Genomic DNA, 18,880 nt, shown 5'->3' on the forward strand with positions numbered 1-18,880 from the left:
AATCTATGCCACGAAGAATTGAGGCAGTTCTGAAGGCAAAAGGGGGTCCAACCCGTTACTAGCGTGGTGTACCTAATAAAGTGGCCGGTGAGTGTAAAGCTCTTGTGTTTCACACCTTGTTAAATAACTGTATGAAATTCTCGCCTTATGTTCTAATTCCCCCTGTCTTTTCTTTTTCTTTTTAATTTTCAAAGATTTTGTAACATTCGAGAGTCAGTCTCTCAAAGTAAGTGGTTCAGATTTTCGTCAATATCTTTAAATTGACTCATTCCTTTGCTCTATTCTTGGTGCAGATAAAACGGTAATCCTCTTGTAGTATCTGCCAAGGAGCTATTTCTTACTCTGAGCAGAATAGATCACAGTCGAACTGAAAACATCCTGCTCTAATAACTCTTAGAGGGAAGGTAGTGCTCAGGGAAAACCTATATCTGTATAAAACTAATGCCTGCCCCAGCCTCTCTGTACCATGGGTAATATCTCTAACTGTCATAGAAAGGGCAACAAAAGAAAAGATTGAACTTTCAAGGGCACCCAGAAGGACATATTTGGTGATTCACATGTTAACATGATGTGGTTTCACAGATGTGGGTGTTAGCGGTGCAGCTGTATTCTAATGGAGTCTGGCAAGCTTTCAGAACAGGTCTCCAGTTTGACATCGAGCTAACCAACAAGATTAGATGTGCTTTCACTTTTATTTTTGTGCTGCAGAGATAATCTGCCACGATGAAACTATTTAACCCGACACCCCTCTTTCCTATCTGTTCAAATATACTTGATGTAAAAAGCTTTCATTTGAATTACGTGTTATATTGATAAATTAATAATAAAAAACTCTTGAAAATCACTTGTCACAACTGATTTCTCTTGTAATTGCAACTGCAGATCTTTCATAGAACATTGAAAATATATTTTAAGATGGCGTTTAAACTGAAAGACATTAAGATAATAATTTACTGAGACAAGCTGCAGTCTTAATGCTTCTATCAGAGTGACATTTTTAGTACTGTGTTGTTGTACAAATACTGAAAAGGCAGACTTTCTTTGATTGGTATTTAAAAAAATAACTGATGTTTTAAAATAGGGTTCTGTAAAAAGCTTACGTCATTATACACTTTGTCTTGGTCTGTTCCTCGAGTTGCCATTCCAGCACTTTTTTTTCAATAAAGGGTATTTTTTGAGATACTTATATAAGTCTGCAATATCTTACCTGTTCTAGATAGTGCTTTGAAGTTTGGAGAAATAGTTTCTTCCTCACTGGATTGATGAGCTAACTCCTAGTCTAAGCAGAGCCAAGACCAGAGTGCATTTCTGCTGCGTTAAAATAACTCAGATCTCAAACTTTTCATTCTGGATGATGGGAATTCTCTTTTTCAAAACTTTACATTTATCATCAATTTCTAATAGAATTCTGTGATTATTTGTAAGTGAAAATAGTAGCGAGCTGTAGCACGTCTGTAACTGTCTGGAACATTTCCTGCAGGAAAGAAATGTTTCAACTAAATCAGTTCTGTAAAGACACAATGATGGTGGTGTGGATGTCTATAAAAGTTTTATGAGAACAACAATCTACATTTAACTTTGCCCAGACTAGTTTGTCACTCCGGTTAAAATCCAACTTTATTTATTTAAGTATTTATTGTGCATAACTTTTAAGCAACAACTCACTTCAAAAGACCTGAACTATCCCTTTAAAAGCTACCAAGCTATTTTTGCTATTTTTATGTTAACAGCTTCTCATCAAAAACAATTCATGACAACACGAAATTTGCTTTCTCCTTGCTGTTTATTATTTATTGCTAATAAATACAATATTACTGTTTAAGTATTTAAAGGTTAAATGCAATCAGAAAATAAATCATAGAATATTACAGCATTAAATATTAACTCATTGCTCATATATTAAGCAAAAGCAGGATTTTTTAAGTTAGTTTAAACAGGCATTGTGTATTCAGCTGTGACTAACTGTTGTTTTCAAAGCTGATTAGATTTTAACTTTTTTATTTTTTATATTATAAACTTTAGTTGTTTTTTTTTTTTACATTTTTATGATAGTAGGGGTTGTGGTTGAATATGCTTCTGTAAGTGACACAATATTTAACCTGAATTATAATAAACATTGGCCAAATGTGTTCTCAACTTCAGGTGTGTAACTGTGTCCAGTTTTTTTCTTAGTTCTTGGTGAGGAAATCATTCAACTTAAAACTTAACATAAAATTCAACATAAAGAAAACACTGAACATTTTTTTCTCCTGAATAAAATCTTATAAATCCATTTGAAACTTAGAAATCCCTGAACATGTCACTAATTCTGAAGACGCCTGCCTTTCATGAAGACTTAATTGACAGAACTGATTTTGTCATCCGCTGACAGGTGGCCTCGACAGATGGCGTCATCCAATGGGCTGTGTCGGTACGGGGCCAGGGTGGACTGCTGCTGGGGCTGGACACGCCGCTCCTGGGGTCACTGCCAGCGTGAGTGCCTTCATGCATGCTTGCCGTCGCTGCTTCGGCTTTGGGGGTGCAAACTGGAATAACAAGTTTTTTTTCAAGCTGGGTGGTCAGAGGTGCTTTTACACTTCATGGTGCAAGAGACACACACCTACATGTACTGTCACATCACATGTCGATGATGGAGGCTTACACCTGAAATTGTCAATATTAAAGACAACAAAACTTAAGATTGATGATAAATGGCTGATTGGACCAGCAGGGGTGGTTGACTTTTATATTAACACTGCAGGGGGGCAATGATGAGGGGAAAGAACATGAGCGCAGGAGGAAACATTTGAAGGTAAAAGCCAGCAGATAGAAATCAGCACTAGTGGTGGTAACACAAATGATGAGGTTTGATTCGCACACACATTTGGAGAATTCTTAAGACGTTTCCAATTGTTGCTTATTGCTCTTTGACAAAACATATAACTGTGTCATAGCCTCACATTCTCACCACATACAGCGGGTCTCCTCTGCTTTCCCATAACGCTCCCCAGGAAGGTGTGAATGTACTGGAAGGGTTACAGATTCGGCTGATCGACTCACAAATATGTCATTCTTTGCATGGCTTAGTGCCCAAAATACTTGCTGCTTGGCTGTGGGCATTTAATAAGGAAAGAGGTTTTTTTTTTGAAATGCATAAATATACCTTTTCCATGGTGGGAACTTACCAACTTGCGATTCAAAGAAAATGACATGAGGAAAATGTTTATTTGCTTTCTTGCTGGGAAATGAAGAGAAAAATCAGCATCTGTTTAGCTGGAGGCTACAGCTATTATTTGACTGATTTAGATTCAGCCTCTTTCAAGGAAGGAATAAAAGTAAAACACCATAGATTAAATTAACAAAGTGTAACATGTAAAGCAATAAAATAAACTTAACACACTGAAAATATGTCTCTCTGTAATTCCTGTAAAAAGCCCAACAAAGTTTGTGTTTCCCCACACCTCCACATTTTGTGGACCTGCAGATTGGACAATGTGGTCTCACACTGGCTTAAACACAGAGACACTCATTTTGACAGCTGATTTAATATTGGCCTTCTGTACATAATATTTTTCATATTATTATGCTTAGCACAAAAAGGAAGGAATTGTTTGTTTAATAGATTATTTTTGTTGTAACATTGCTTCATGGCAATAAATCTTACACTGAGCACCTGATTGGCAGCACCTGGGGGTATCAGAAGCTCAAAATGTGTCAAAATCAACAACAAAATCAGCTAATTTTTCATGTTTATCACCCAAATACTCAGCTCCACTGCTCATCTCACAAATGCATGTTCCTTACAAATGTGGCATTTAAAAGGGAATTTAACAGGCTTTTCAATGATATAAGATTTATTGCCAAGAAGCATTGTTACAACAAAGAAATAATCTACCAAACACAAATAGCAAATTGAATGCTGTGTTTGCCTGTGTGTGTGTTCATTAGTCTGTGAAGGTAGCTGGATTTTAATGAAAACCAGAAAGCAATCAATCTGATTAACCACCTTTATTTTCAGTTAGCTTTGACTGTTTTTGCAACAGTAATAATATAGATATTTGATAAGTTTCCACTCATGTCCACATTAAATGTTTGCAATGTGTTTTTTGAAAATATTCCAGCAAAATTAGAAAAGCTGCATTGTCAGTTTAATATTCAATCATGCAAAGACACCTTTTTGTTTTTTTGTACAATTAAAAACTATTGCCTATTTTACCCTCCCACTGAATGGGATAGGTTGTAAAACAGAGAAGTTCTTGTTGTTAAGTTCCTGTTGTGGAAAAAGGCCTAAACTGGTTTATAACTCTGCATGCTGACTCTGACAACTCAATGTTATTATTGACACTTTTTTTTGTGCTTTTTAAAAAAATCATCATATTCTTTTTCATTTTCATAGGTTCTGATGCTAATCCTGCCATGACCTTTTAATTTGACTTATTGCCATTTTTCTTATTATATTGTGAAAAATATGCCACACACTGCTCATTTGGTTTGCACTAGATTGAATTGTTTTGACTCAGATTTCCATCTGTTCATTCTTTAATCATTTTGAGAGCACAAACAGTGATGTTGGAGTTCATGACCTCAGAGTTATTTATTTTTTATTTCTTTCAGACAGATTATCCTGAGCTCTTTGTCAGGCATGTCTCATCTCTTGGCTCATGTCTATTAAAAACTATTTATGTTAATCTTATTCCTACCTAAACTCTTGGAGCCAGAATAACAAGTTATGCTAATAGCTTGGGGACAAACCACAACCTGTAGCTTGGGGGGAATTTTCTTTCTTTCTTTATTTTTTTCAAGAGTTGTGTTTTCATTTTTCATTACATTACTCAGTCAAGTTCAGTAACCTCATCCTGGGGACTTAACTTTTGAACTCTGAAATCTGTGTGAGACAAAAAGGGTAAAAACATCCCTGTTTGGGCCAGACTCAGCTGATATTCTGGCACAAATCTGTCATCTTAGTGCCCAGAGCCAAACAGTGATATGCGCTGGGCTCTCTGCCTTCACAGCTTCTCATATTTAGAAAATTTGTGCTAGAATAGACTCAGTGTTTGCGTTGGCTGAGCAGGATGTCCTTTTGTTTTCCCCCCTTAGAGCAGCGTAGATTAGCAGGAAGGAAAGGTGTCATGTTCTCATATTTAACACTCTGGTATTAATAAAACGTTGCTGCAGGGCACAATAGGCCTGTTTATGGCTACTCAAGAATAACCCATAATTGTTTTTGCTTGAGGAAAGTTAAGCAGATGGCACATTGGAGGCTAATTAATAATAAAAAAAAGGTCACGTTTGTTTAATTAGCAGCCAAACAGCAGTGTGTGTGCATGTTTTCCTGGTTGCTCTGGAGTCACGCATGTTCCACGTAGAGCAGAAGAATATCAGGTAATCTTGCGCTTAACCACAATACTACCCCCACCCCCGTACACACACACACACACACACACACACACACACACTTGAGTCGAACTGCTCAATAAGTGCTCGCCTTAATGCTTCCAAATGCTTCTCACCCGGCACAACTCGAATTCCTTCACTCACAATCAGCATTCCATCAAGCCCGTAAGGTGCTGATTTAAAACCTTCGAGGAGTGAGGCGGCGGATATTGGAAGGAAGGCGAGTGTAATCACGGTCGTGTGTGCGTGTGTTTGCCTGCATGTGTGCTAGAGGATGCGGTCGCCATGCATTGCAGGTCTCTGTAAGTTTTAGTGGAGATGAAAGAGATTAGATTGAAGCTATAGGATTGTGGCTTTCTGCAGAAGATCACAAGGATCAGGGTTTTTTTTTATTTTGGAAAGGGTTGGATAGGGGGTGGACTTATCTCCAAGAATGAAAAACCTAATGGATCAACCCCTGAGTTTTTTCCTTAGCTCCCTTAGAATTGAAAGAGTGGCGGAGAGTGAGGGCTGGAAGTAAAAACCCTGTGGTGTGAGGGAAATTGTTTGGAGGTTAGACGTTGAGAGATGATTGCTGTTGTAGTGGAGGGGAAAAAATGCCAGGAAATGGAGACAAGTGGAAAAAAGGAAAAAAAAGTCGGGCAGATGGAGGGAGCAGGAGGTTTTAGGTCTGGCATAAAGTAAAGCTTCAGTCATATTGTTCTGACAGCCCATTCGACAGGCTAAGCCACGGTTAAAGCTTTATTCTAACTGACTGCCATCATGCACATTTAACTGTCACAGCAAGCATTTTAACATTTGCATATCTGAGTCCATTTTACACACACAAAATAAAGCCTTGTTCACACAGAGACTGAGCTACATATCAGTGCAAAGAAGGCACCATTGTTAGGCCCTGTTTTCTACTTCATTTTGACCAAACAGAAGGAATTGTAGTGAACCTGTACATCAGTGCAAGCTGAAACCTCGACCCTTCCAAAAATGTTCACAAGAACTGCTCAGAAATAGATTAGGGCTGTCAAATGATTAATATTTTTAATCTGATTAATCCCAAAGTAGCTGTGAATTAATCGTGATTAATCTTAAATTTAATATACGTTTCTGTTGCATACTGATAAAATAAATTACTTGAGTTATTAATTAGTTTTTAATGTTTTTCTTTAGAAAACAAAATTGATGATGAGACATGATTTTTTGAATATAAAACAGGACCAAAAAATGCTCCAAACATATTTGAGTCAATTAAATTTTGTGCAGAATAATGAGGTTAAATCAAGAATTCAAGGATTTTTATTCCAAATGAGAACTACATGATACTAAGGTCACAGATGTCATCAAAACATAAATAAATTAAATAAAATAAGCATAAGAAGACAAAAAGAAAAAAATAACTGTACAAAATGTGTTGCACTTTGAGTTTTTTTTTAAATATTTATTTTATTAATTTAACCTTTATTTATCCAGGTAAACTGTTTGAGAACCACTTCTCATTTACAAACATGACCTGGCATGCATTGAGTGCATTGCAATATACAAACCTACATATTCAGCCATAGTAAAGTGATTAAAAATTTTAATCGCGGTTTCACAGTCCTAAAATAAATTTAACCTTTATTTATCCAGGTAAACTGTTTGAGAACTATTTCTCATTTACAAACATGACCTGGCATGCATTGAGTGCATTGCAATATACAAACCTACATATTCAGCCATAGTAAAGTGATTAAAAATTTTAATCGCGGTTTCACAGTCCTAAAATAGATTCATTGGTTGTTTCTTTCATCTCAGCATTGATTTGTCAGATTTTCAACAAGTCATAACTGTAACCTTTATTTTTAGTAAAAGTAAAACGATAGGTTAAAATAAAACTTTCAAAACAGTAGTTCAGATCTTTTGAAGTGGTATTCCAGAGAAAAGTCATGAACAATTAACATCTTACCTGTTGTTGATCGCTGTCTGCAACATGTAAGATATTAACTGTTTACAACCTTTCAGGAAAACTCCACTTCAAAAACAAAACATCTGAATTATCCCTTCAGGTTATTTTCATAAAGGCCTTAGAAAAGCTGATTTACTGTTTAAATATGAATGAGTTAGCAATTTCATTGTTTTTACATGAAAAAGTCTGCACCTCACAGCTCCGTTCTGTCCAGTTCCAACTCTTCATGTCAGAGTTGAGACAAAAATAGACAAATCCGTCTTTTTCAAATCCACGTGGCATTTGGAGGAGCTGGTTTCAATTAGCTGCAGCTGCGAGAATACTCTTCCATCTGGGTAGTTTTCAGTCTGACTATTTGTTATTTTATTTTATGTATTTTGACAAATTGCTGTATGAAAATAGAAAATTACTTATTAAAGTTATGACCTGACAAAGAATAAGGGGAAAAAAACAGATCTGGGTTCTTTTACTCAAGATTTGAATGTTGTTAGTCAACACCTGGGATAACACAGACAATTAGAAACACATTTTGATTATATTTCTTTAGTGGCAGGAAAAAAAGAATGATCAGAACAAAGATTTTGTTTTCATTACATTTATTGAACATTTTTTGTTGCGTTTTATAAGAGCTTTGTTTGTTTCAGCTGATATTCTGGTTTAACTTTCTTACAACAGAACCTTTGTTAAGTTTAAAAGGTTACTGTCTCCACCATCAGCCACATGAACCATTAGTTGGTTTACTATGAGATTTCAATTCAATTCAATTCAATTCAATTCAAAAAGACTTAATGGATCCCAGAGGGAAAATTAGGTGTTGGAACTCATTTAACTAAAAACTCATTGTAGATGCTGATGGCTGTGGGCAGGAAAGACCTTCTGTAGCGGTCTGTATTACAGTGAAGTTGAAGAAGCCTCCGACTGAAGACACTTTGTCTTTCTATGACAGTCTGATGAAGATGGTCAGGGTTGTCCACAATGTTCTTGATTTTATGTAAAATCCTTCTTTGCACCATCATCTCCAGTGGTTCCACAGTCGTCCCCAGAACAGAACCAGCCTTCTTTATCAGGTTGTTGAGCCTTTTTAGGTCCCTGGCTCTGATGCTGCTGCCCCAACAGATGATGGCAGAAGTGATGACACTCTCAACAACAGACTTGTAGAAGATCTGCAGCATCTTGCTGCAGACATTGAAGGATCTCAGCTTCCTTAAGAAGTACAGTCTGCTCTATCCTTCCTTGTAGGCTGCTTCACTGTTGAGTCTCCAGTCCAGTCTGTTGTCCAGATGAACACCAAGGTATTTATATTCCTCAACCACCTCCACTTCTTCTCCYVTRNTRRAAACAGGGTTTGATCTAACACTATTTCTCCTGAAATCTACAATCATCTCCTTTGTTTTGTTCACATTCAAGATGAGATGATTGTTCCCACACCATGCCACGAAGCGGTCCACCAGCTCTCTGTACTCAGCTTCCTGTCCATCTCTGATACACCCAACAACTGCAGAGTCATCTGAGTATTTCTCTAGATGACAGCAGTCTGACTTGTGCCGGAAGTCTGAAGTGTACAGCATGAACAGGAATGGTGAGAGTACAGTTCCCTGTGGTGCTCCTGTGCTGCTGACCACATGGTTAGACACACATGTAATTAAATGAGCTGACAGCAGCTGTCAATTTAGATCCCATATTTACATCAGTAAGGACCTCAGGGCTTGTTGAAATTCTTCCACTTTGTTTCCAAACTGGAGGAATCCTAAAGTCGGGCATTTTGTTTTCCTGCTTTTATTTAATAAAGCATCTTGGTTTCCTCACCCTAATCATACCTCAATCATAGCATTTGCCAAACCACTGCCTTTCACAACATCCGTCATTTGAGATTTGAAGCTATTGTTGATTTGAAATGTTTTTTGTTTGAGTTATTGTTGAGATTTGATAGAAACAAGTTTAAAAGAATAAGTATGATAGTTTAAGCTTCCTTAAGGCAATCATGTGGGATTTAAAGCCTGCTGACATAGGTGACATCATGGTAAGAATGGTTTTGTTTTTATAACCATCTCTGTGTGTGCATGTTAGCAAAAAATATTTAAAGAACTACTGCACAGTTTTTAAAGAAGGTCTCTGAAAAGAGACGGCTACAGATGTTACAAATGGTGAGCTAGAATTTAGTGTAACATAGTCGCGTTAAACACAGCTCTCTCAAGATCCCAGATGAGATCATACACTCAACCTTTAGACAGTTCGATGGAAAGATCCAAACTTCACTGTCAGTCACAAAAAAAGAGAGAAAAATATACCGAAATTATAAATTAAATCAAATATGAAATAAAATTAAATTTACAAAAGCTGCTGCTGTACAACTTTGAGAAACCACCATAATGCCATCAATCATTTAATCTGAAATAATTGTACATCCCATAGATTTGTTATTAACTCGGACTTTTCACGAGACTAAAATAAAACTTGTATTAATTTCCTTGGCGATGTGAAGGAACTGGGCTGAATTTAATCTCCATATTAAATAGATCAGACGTTATAATTTCTCTAGACGTCCTGGTGGATTTTACAAATCCATTGAGACCAGGAATTAGTTTGATTGAGTGCAGGCTTTGTTTCTTCTGCATGCTATGGACAGGATTAGGTTCAGACTTTTGAATTGGTAATGTGAGCTAACAAGTGAGCAATGAAAGGAGGAAAGTGAAACCTCAGTTTAATTTTGTCTTATCGTGATCGTCTGTGCTCCTTGCTTTCATTAGCGCTGGACTGGAAAAGTCACTACTATGAGAGTTTGGTCGTTAAAACTGGAAGTGATGCAGAAATGAGAGGTTGGATTTGCTTCGGCAACAGAAAAACTCCTTAATTCCTATAGAAAAGCCTACCGATGCAGTTCAGTCTAAATGCGATCTACGAATCATTTAAACTAATGAAATTGTCTGCAAGTGTTTTTTATTATTATTTATTCAAACACATACCAGATTTCAGCAGTATTTAAAGCAGTTTTATGTGAAATGAAGCCAAGATAAAAAAGAAAAATCTTAGATATCAACCTGCAGAATATTTAATGTTCAATGGAAAGTTAGAGCAAAATTGTAAGGCATTTTTTTTATTTAGTTTAAAACTGGACATAAAAGCATAAACATATGATAAAATATGACATAAATTTACTACAAGCTCAGACACTTGTTGTATTAATTCATAATTAATAATATTTTTTACTCAACATTGCACGAATCATGTAAGGAGGTACTGATGCACCTCGAAGCTTCTCAGATTATTCAGAGCTTTGCCGTCTGCCGAGTTAATGAAGTGGCTAAATATGCAAGTGTAAGTTATCAGAGGCCATTTCTCCAGGCTGTCCTCCCAGCCTTTGATAGTTTAGGGGGCAGGTATAATTAATATATCTCATTTGAGGAGTAACAGGTTATGTTGGGAGTTTTTTTTTAATTCACACGTACTTATGAGAGAAGTGTGACTATAAAAAAAATATGTTTCTGATTTACAGGGAGCTACAGCCAAAGTGTTTTAAGAACAACGTACAGCACAAAGCATCATTTTCTGAGCCAGACTCCACTTGTAGAAATGAAGTCACAACTGTACATTTTAACTGAATTTGACTTCAGACGTGTTACTTTTTAAACAAAACTATGAGTACAATAATATCAGTTGGGGTACTCGCCGATATAGAATACTTACTGAGTTAAACTAAACATTACACAATGACTTTAACAACACATTCTTTTTTTTAAAATTTAGAACAATGCAACTGTCCTTCCTTATGAACCTACAGCCTCTCTGGGTGTATTCACACCAGCCCTGTTTGGTCCTCTTTAATTGAACATTAGTTTGTTTGCCTAGACAGTCCAGTTTGTTGGGGGGAGGGGAGGGGGTGAATGTGTAATTGAACCCTGACACGGACCCTAAAAAGCCAACTCTAGTCCGCCTGAAAACCTAGGCCTCAGTTCAGTTAAAGTGAGCTGTGGTGCGGTTTGATTGCATGTGTGAACGCCAAGCAGACATGAGACCGCTCTAAAAGCAGGAAGCGGACTATAATGCAGGCCATTCTGAGTAATGACAGTAATAAAATTGCTCGTATCTTGTAAATACCTCCCTTGATGTCTGTGTAAGGTGGACATCACTACTGTGAAGTTGGACGCGCTCCTACTCGGTGAATGTCACCTCACACGTAGCTGTCTGAGCCGCCTTGTGTGGAAAACAACATTCTCCACGGTTTCGCCTCATCTTCCATTCATTCATTGTTGAAGACTGTTTGCTTGGCACATTTGTCAAAAGCAAAAAAAGAAATCCTACAACCACTAAAATCTGACGTTACTCCATGTTTGTTTATAGTTTGTGAAGAAGGAAGTTGCGCTCCGTGTCTTCTTCTGAGGTTTTTGTGTCGATTACGTCTGGTGCAGCGCCACCACAGGCGATGTGGGGAACAGGTTGTTCACAGGGATCAGTTTGTTTGACAAAGAGCAGTGTGAATGTGAACCGCAACGTCTGAAAATTTCAAAAGCTGTTGCAAATTTTGTCCCCTATTGAACCGAGTCTACCAGGTATGAATCCGACCTCTGACTGGATCAAATCAAGCATACAGCATGATATGTACTGTTGCAAAATACAGTATAACAAATAAGATTTTCTTAAACATGGAACTGACACATGTTTAACTTGAAACGTAAACTGTGACACATTTAAAGAGTATCGATATCAATGGTAATATTAGTATCGTTCTAAGCATTGGGAATTTTTGTACAAGTACACAAAAAAGGCTAGTATTGGGTCTGATACCGATACCAGTATCCAGTATACCAGTATGTAGTATTCCAGTATTGGTATCAAGACAGCACTACTAAGCTGTATCACGTATTCAAATATTGTTTATTTATAAAAGAGCATACACTTACATTTACAGCTTTAGTCCTTATTTATTACCATAATTTATACCCATATTAGTGCGTTGAAACATTACACTTTGTCTAAAAAGACCAAACACAACATGTGTGACTCCAGAACTTCAGAATATGTTTGCATATGTGTTTCCTCTCAGGAATGTTTGCTTGTATTTTTTTGTCTGTTTGTTTTCTCACATACACTAATCATTACCCCTCCATCTTTGTTTGTACGGCTACTTGTTTTGCAGCTCTCTTCGCCTTAACTCACAGAGTAGTCGGGATAAGGTGCCAACCCCAAGGTTAGCTTCTCATGTATCTTGCAATAATCTGACTAGACATGTTATGCTGGGGGCACACCGTCTGAATCTTGGGCTCACCGATTTATTTATAGCCCCGAGCTCCCCCCTCCTCACAGCACGGAGAAACACCTCATTCCTCTTGGCAGCAGCTAGCGTCTACCTTCATGCCTAAAATCTATGCAAATAACTTTCCTCTGTAGGTTGAGTTTAACTTACAACCATGTCTAACATGAATTATGCTGTCTTTAGTAACTGATTAATGTTCAGCTGCCCTCCTGCTCTGCCTGTTTGGATATCAACCTGACCCTTTTAAAGTTGCAATGGTTTTAAACATCATTTTTCATTTATCATGTATTGTTTATTATTTTATATTAATTTATTTTTTTGTGTGTGGTTTATTTTACATGTGGATCATTTATTTCCCAGTTTGACAGAGTGAAATAAATCAGGAACAAATAATTAAAATCATTACAATCAGCTTTAAGAAGGCTTGTTTTATTGTTGATTTAACAATGGCTTACAATCACATAAACATAATTAGAGGATAAATTAAATCGTTTTATGTTTTTACCATCAGGGAATTAAAAACAGTCAACAGTGTTGGTTTGTTGGACTGACTGAAAAAGTGAAAGTGTGTCATTAGTTGTGTTTTGATGGAGCTCGTGAAACAAGGGTCATCTGTGCTGTTTGGTCTTCCTGCTGGTGAGGCCAGTTTTCAGTCCTCCTCATCCTTTTCTGTGGTTAATGAGCACCGGACATCTCTCTGATCTCTTTGCCAGAACGGAGGCTCAAAATGCCTTCAGAGGTAAAAGCCTGTCTATGTTTCCCTCTGATCCAGTTAATCAAGTCCTCCTCCACGAAGGAAATGCAAATGCACAAAAAGAGCTTTCACTATAGTGCCATTTTCCCTAAACTAAAACATCCATCGCTGCTCTCCGTTTAATTCCCAGATCAGGTCAAGGTCTGGCAAACTCATGCTTTTAAGAAAACTCTTTTCATTTCCTTCAACAAATTGGAACATTTTAATTTGGTGATAGCAAGGTCTATGTGTCCTGTGTGTTAAGAAAGAAAAAAAATCCAGGCTCATATCTGAGCTCTCACAGGGAGCGTACAATACCTTCATTCTATTTGATTACATAGTCCAATAAAGTTGAATGAGTCTGGAGATGTTATCTACTTCCAGTTAAAGGAGTCATCTCATCCCCCTGAGCCTTTGAATTCAGTTTGAACAAAGTTACAATGTTTCGCTTCCACTTCTATCAGTGGAAGTGTCTGTCAGCGTGCGCTAAATACTTTATTCATTTCCATTTATAGCTTTGTTGTGTTCAGCTGACCACAAGGTATGGCAGGAATGTAGGCTAAACAAACAGCAACAGCACAGTATTGGTGAACTTTGTTACATTATCCCTTTACTGTGTTTTGTTCTGCTTCAGTGTCTAAAACAGTGGATTTATTCCAAAGTGGACTACATGAAGCATGTTTTCCCCTCTCACTGGGATCTCAGCAACCTGCAGAGTTAAACACTTTAATCAGAATCTAAATGCCCAAACTGCACCTTCTGGGGTGACGCTTTTACTCAAGGGTCATAAAACTTGCTTCTGTTGACCCCTGCAGAGGTAAATATCCAGATTTACAGCACTAACAGGCATGTTTCCAAACTCATATGTCTTAATCCCAGGTTAAACAAGGACCCAAATGTAGGCTCAGCAGGCAGGTGATGGAATCAAACTCTTCTTGTTTTGCAAATTTAAAACAAAGGCACTCCACAAAGCAGGACGATCAAGAACTGAATGCAAAACATGGCAAAAAAATGGCAAAGAACTGAGAACCTTGCTTGGATGACTAACAAGAAGCAGGTGTGCTAATTAGAAACTGAGTGCCTGAGCTGCTATTTTGACTTTATAGTGTGAAAGTTGATGAATGTGGAGGTTTTACTGGTAAATTGTCTCTTTTGAATTACGCTGACTGGATAAAATAACGGTTTGCCTCTTTTAAAACATGTAGTTTCCTGCAGCGTGTTTGGTCATCGTAACCGTGAAGCCGAACATCAATAAAGACTGCTGGTTGTTTTCAGTGCCAGGCTCTTCTGCTTCCTCTAAACTGAAAACTTTAAGTGGTGCTTTCATTTAGAATGCTTTGTGCTCCATGCTTGTTGTAGAAGGCAGATCAGGGGAGAAACGTGTCCACGTGCAAATGGTTTTGAAATGTCAGCACTGGTTTCTCAGTGAATGAAAAGATGTTTAAGATGTTGTGAGGTTTTTCCAGCTATATGCATAAATGCAGGATGTATCAGTTAGGCTGTCAGAGGGAAAGCCCCGGGATTTTATTTACTGATGAAGAGATGATAGAAAAGAGGCATCAGTCAGCTAAAAGGGTATAAACTTATCTCACTGGGCTGTGACTGTTATTAACTAGTTGGATGCACCAAGTTAAAACAGATTTTCACTTGGAATCTCACTGAGTACAGTCTGTACCTGCGGAAAGATTCAGACGTTCCTGCGAATACAATGGCATATTTTTTTTGTCATTTATTATTAATATTTATAAAGTTTTTAAACACATCTCTGTAATTTGACCAGAATTTTGTCTGTATTCATTCAGAATAGGATTTTGTAGGTCACCAAACTCTTAACAAATGTGTCCCGTGTTTCTTTCTCTCTCTGATTCATGGAAACTAAATACAGTCCAAATGTCCACATAAACTGACTATTTTGAGAATAAATTGGTTACACAAATTTTTTGAAACTGTAAAAAAAATATGATAATAAAAAAACAGAACTACGAGAACAAAGTCCTAAAACTATATGTTCAAAAATTAGAACCCTCTTGAAAAATTTAAGATATTTTGGAAACTTCTTTCACAGCCCAGTGAAAAACAGGTTTAATAATTTGGAGTTCAGAGAGTCCAAGAATTAGTTCTTATCTTTTGAAAAAGTGGGTTTCTGTGGAAAAAAAGTTCTAAAAAAAAACTATATTCCTTTTCTTTGAACAACCTCAGTTTGGAGGCAAGAAGATTAGTTCTGACCGGCGTGAGAAGCGAACAGCTGGTCCAGGCAGGGTCAGTATTACAGTAGATTGCTGTCATTTTAAAACAAGTGTAATCTAAGGCATTTTATAGAGATTTGCAGCAGGATTGGTCTCAGAATGCAGATGGACTTGAGGAGGATTAGAATTTGGTGTGTAAACAATGAGGGGCATCCCCAAGCTGAGGCATGAAACCAACAATGCATAGATGAGGTGGAGATGGCAGGACTCTGAACAAGGAGAAACTGGACTACAGATGACTAATAGGAAATGAGGAACAGGTGAAGTGGGCGTGGCAGGCTGAGTGGAAAAACACTGAGGAGCAGGCAACTAAGGGCAGGTACATTTTGGCATGAGTGAACGCAGGGAAACTGGAAAAAATAAAATCAAAACACAAGTGAATAAAAGTTAACACATAAACCACGAGGCACTAGTAAAACTAATACTAAAACAGAAAAAACTACAAACTAACAAGTAGCACAGTTCCTGGTACCTTTTACAATATCACCAGTTTTACATTACACACTTATTCTAGCAGAAGAGTCATATGTCCTGCTGGACGTGCTTCAGGCTACACTGAAAGTGCTACCACTAGCTGCTGCCGCCACCACTATCAGTGCTCGTAAATAACAATAGAATCCACTTGCTGCCATTTAAACTCGCCATTAAAATCTGGTCAGAATTCAACTCAATTTTTTCCAATTAAATCTGCTTAAAGGCATATTTACGAGACAGGTAAGTATGTGTGCATATATGTATGTATATATATAGAAAAGCAACTTCAGGCTGCAGAACCTCTGAGCAGTTGGCTCCCATTGATTGGTGCAGACACACACATACACACACCAACACGCAGGAGTTTGTGTTTGGGATTAACTTTCTGATAACTGAAATGCCCAAGGTAAAAGGATTTTAAATAAAGCGTTGTGCTCACAATGCTTTGGCTGACCTCGCCTTGACCATTCCAGATCTGTTCTGCTGGACAGCAAAGCTCAACAAAGAAACACAGATACCTGACTGATTTCATTTCCTGGTTATGTGTAAGGAATCATCAGCAAATCTTACAGCCAGATCCGTAATCTCACACACACATACACACACTCACGTACACATTAAGATACCCAGACTCATCTATCAGAGTGGTAATTAAACCCTCCGATGGCTTTCTTTTATGACATAATTAATGAAGCTTTTAATGAAAATTAGTACCACTTGGACATCCGTAGCAGGAAGCTGCAATGAGTGCAGTCAGATAAGCAGGGTAGGCCTCCACTCACTGAAACACATAGTCAGTGACGCTCAACCACTTCATCTTTGTTCAGACTCAAATTAGCACCAGCTACGCTCAGTGTAAAATCTGGAGGGCATATCTTCACAGAGGTACTAATTATAAGCTGCAGTCTGGCTGCTTTAATTGTTTCAGCTTCAGCCGCACAGAGAAAAATTCATTTCAAATCGTGATCCTGACTTTACAGCTGTATAAATTTCTGCTCTGCATTAAAAAAACCCAAGAAATCAAAACTGTACTTGGTGGTAAAAAGGTCAAACTTCTTATTTATTGCTGTTGTAGTCAGAAGTTTACGTATACTAATCGTGAGCATAAATGTCAAAGTGGATGTTTTTATTTTGGTTTTATCGCCATTTATTTGGTGAAATACTTATGCAACATAAAATGTAAATGCTTTTTAAGAAATAATCCGCACAGAGTCAGAATTAAATGTACTGTATTTGAAAGCCTCACCATGAGTCCACCAGGCAGCTTGGCCAAAAACCTCAGTCCATGGTCTTATCTGACTTTAAAAAAGAAAAAAAAAATTCCAGCAGGTTTTTAGTTAATTCATGTGACCAGCTGCAAATTTCTGTCAAGCTTGAAGCTGTCGCTATTGGAGCAGGTTTTTCTTTTCAGTCAGCACCCTCTCATGGTGATGTAAAACTGTTTTCACTGTGCTACTGGGGTTTCACCAGGTTCAAGTTCTAACAGGTTTGAGTCTCAATGGTTCCTGAACATCTTAACCAATTTCCTGTTCTCCTTAGAGATCTTTGAGTTTACCCAAAGTTCTGCATAGAGCTGGGCGATCAAACAATAACGATACATGTAGCGTAGACACTTGGTCAATATAAATAGAAAATACATCAATAAAATGTTGATGATTTCACTGAAATCCGATCAAAACCACACAGCATGTGGGATGTAGGCAGAAGAAAGGCTTTAGCTGCTCAACCTCTCATGGCCCAGCTAAGCAAGGTCGGTGGTATCGACTCATTCACTCTTTGGTAAGCTAGCAACAACCTGCTGAGTAACATGCACAGAAGCAGTTTCATGTTCACCACCAGGCCTTATAACTGCTTCAAAATTAAAATAAATAAATAAATAAAAAGCAACCTGGAGTAACAGCTTGAGAGGAAATTGTGGATAAAACAGGAAAGGTCATGTCATCAGTTTGGTGGTATTAATCAGCCTTTTTTCTCCTTGTCCTTATTTCAAATAGGAAAAAAACCCAAAAACTTAAATAATTATCGATATTAACTGATATTAAAGGCTTAGATCATGATCATTTTTTTTGCCATATCGCTGCATTATGGGCAATCCAATGAGCGCTGTCGAACAATTTCTTATTACTCTGCCTGCTGCAGTCAGTCTTATTCAGTAACGAGATATAAATCACATCACTTATTAAAAAATAACTGAACTGTATTTGAGCCTGTATAGACAATTTTGACCATGTGTGGATCAGAGAGGGAAAAAAAGAACAGTTAAAAAATAAAGCCCAAAATTAAAATGACATTCATGCCCTCAGTGTGTGTATTTAGACAGAAATTATTTCCCTCTTTCACAGTTCAGCACAATGAGAAAACCTGGCATGTGGAATGTCTTGAGCATGACTTCACCATTTTCATTAGCCAACGATAGCAACAGTCACAAAAGGAGAAACAAACAAATATAACTCCTCTGTGAAAGAAGCATGATTGAGTATTATTACTGCTGTAGTGTTAGAGCCTTTTACAGCTAAAGGATTAAGGAAATTGAGAAGCAGTAGGATTAGGTGCTTTGCCATCCTGATCTGGTACAAGTTCTCTGCTGGGGTGCTCTGCTCTGATCTGTCTCTTCCTGTTTGAATCCTTCCTCTGAACAGCTGTGTGCCAGCCCGGCTGTAAGCACGGAGACTGCGTGGGACCCAATAAGTGCAAGTGCCATCCGGGTTTCACTGGCAAGACCTGCAATCAAGGTGAGCTGTCGCGTGGAACTTGTGGACACTGAGATAACTCCGAGGTTATTTTTCACTTGGTTTATTTGTTGCAGGGGGACACACACACACACACACACACACACACACACACACACACACACACACACACAC

General features: G+C 37.6%; 1 protein-coding gene across 1 annotated transcript in view; it reads left to right on the forward strand.

Moving 5' to 3' along the window:
- npnta (nephronectin a) overlaps window positions 1-18,880 on the forward strand; it is a gene marked incomplete at its 5' end in the record, with an annotated part of 66,806 nt that overhangs the window by 10,061 nt on the left and 37,865 nt on the right. The window contains 3 exon segments of the mRNA XM_014007744.1: window positions 2,372-2,472; window positions 12,447-12,497; window positions 18,656-18,748. Of these exon segments, the coding sequence (XP_013863198.1) occupies window positions 2,372-2,472; window positions 12,447-12,497; window positions 18,656-18,748 (245 nt within the window).

The sequence above is a fragment of the Austrofundulus limnaeus genome, unplaced genomic scaffold, assembly GCF_001266775.1.
Source record: "Austrofundulus limnaeus strain Quisiro unplaced genomic scaffold, Austrofundulus_limnaeus-1.0 Scaffold44, whole genome shotgun sequence".
Classification (NCBI taxonomy): Eukaryota; Metazoa; Chordata; class Actinopteri; order Cyprinodontiformes; family Rivulidae; genus Austrofundulus; species Austrofundulus limnaeus.